Consider the following 1,489-nt stretch of genomic DNA (forward strand, 5'->3'; position numbering starts at 1 on the left):
TTTTCCATGTCCAGAAGAAGAAATTTAGAGTCAGAAAGATGGTTTTCCTGAAGGTTTACACACTGAGTTCATGATGCTTGGGGCAAAGTTCTCCCACAGGCTTCTTGTTTCTTAGGGCCCTCACCTAGTAGTGGTGACTCTGGACCTGCAGTCCATGCTTACATGGTCACCAGGTGAGCATAAGTGCCTTGGGCTTAGGGTGCTGGCTCTCAAACTCCCGTGTGCATGAGAATCAACCAGGGAAAGGGCAGTTAAAAATGTGGGTTTTGGGCCTTTCCATCAGGGCCCAGAGGAATGGCTCCCGCGAAAAAGGGTGGTGAGAAGAAGAAGAGCCGTTCTGCCATCAACAAGGTAGTGACCAGAGAATACACCATCAACATTCACAAGTGCATCCATGGAGTTGGTTTCAAGAAGCGTGCCCCTTGGGCACTCAAAGAGATCCGGAAATTTGCCATGAAGAAGATGGGAACTCCAGATGTGCGCATTGACACCAGGCTCAACAAAGCTGTCTGGGCCAAAGGAATAAGGAATATTCCATACCGTATCCATGTGCGGTTGTCCAGAAAACATAACGAGGATGAAGATTCACCAAACAAGCTCTACACACTGGTTACCTATGTACCTGTCACCACTTTCAAAAATCTACAGACACTTAATGTGGATGAGAACTAATCGCTGATTGTCAAATAAAGGTATAAAACTGCAAAAAAAAAAAAAAAAAATGTGGGTTTTGGAACCCCTCCATGGGCATCAATTCTGCAGGCGAGGGAGAATGTGCATCTTAAACAAATACTCTGGGTGATTCTGCAAGCAGTTTGCAATGAGAAACACTGTCCTATAAACCCTAGCGAAGAATATTTAGACATGTGCCTCAAGTCATAGTTTTTTGGTTTTCAGATTTCCCACTCAAAATTCTATCATTTCAAATATTTTTCCTAATAAGAAACCTTCAGGACATGAAGAGATACTCAACGTCATTAGTCATTAGGGAAATGCACTTGAAAATTATAAGGAGATATTACTACATACCCACTGGAACAGCCCTGATCAAAAAGATGACAATACCAAATGTAGACAGAGGACATCAAGAAACTGGAACCCTCGGGTATTGCTGATTGGAATGTAAAATGGTAAAAACACTTTGGAAACAGTTGGTGGTTTCTTAACAAGTTAAACATATACTTATGGTCCAGTAATTCCATTCCTAGGTATGTACCCAAGAGAAATAAAAATGTATGTGCACACAAAGACTTACAGGACGTGAATGTTCATGGCAGCCTTATTCATAATCACCCTAAACTGGAAACAATCCAAATGTCCCTCTACTGTTGAATGGATAAACAAAATGTGATATATAATACACACGTACCTCATCACATGTGTAATGTGATATATAATACAATGGAATATTATTCAATATTAAAAAAAGAACGAGCTACTAATATGTGGTACAATATAGACGAACCTCAAAAACATTATGTGAAATGAA

At 40.4% G+C, this 1,489-nt stretch overlaps 1 protein-coding gene across 1 annotated transcript; it reads left to right on the plus strand.

Annotated features, from left to right (window-relative positions):
• The first annotated feature begins 294 nt into the window (after positions 1–294).
• LOC116635900 (60S ribosomal protein L31-like) lies at positions 295–722 on the plus strand. Its single transcript, XM_032410211.1, has one exon. The coding sequence runs from the start codon at positions 295–297 to the stop codon at positions 670–672; it is 378 nt and encodes a 125-aa protein (XP_032266102.1). The 3' UTR covers positions 673–722.
• Positions 723–1,489: the final 767 nt, after the last annotated feature.

This window comes from Phoca vitulina, unplaced genomic scaffold (assembly GCF_004348235.1).
Source record: "Phoca vitulina isolate PV1807 unplaced genomic scaffold, GSC_HSeal_1.0 scaffold11, whole genome shotgun sequence".
Lineage (NCBI taxonomy): Eukaryota > Metazoa > Chordata > Mammalia > Carnivora > Phocidae > Phoca > Phoca vitulina.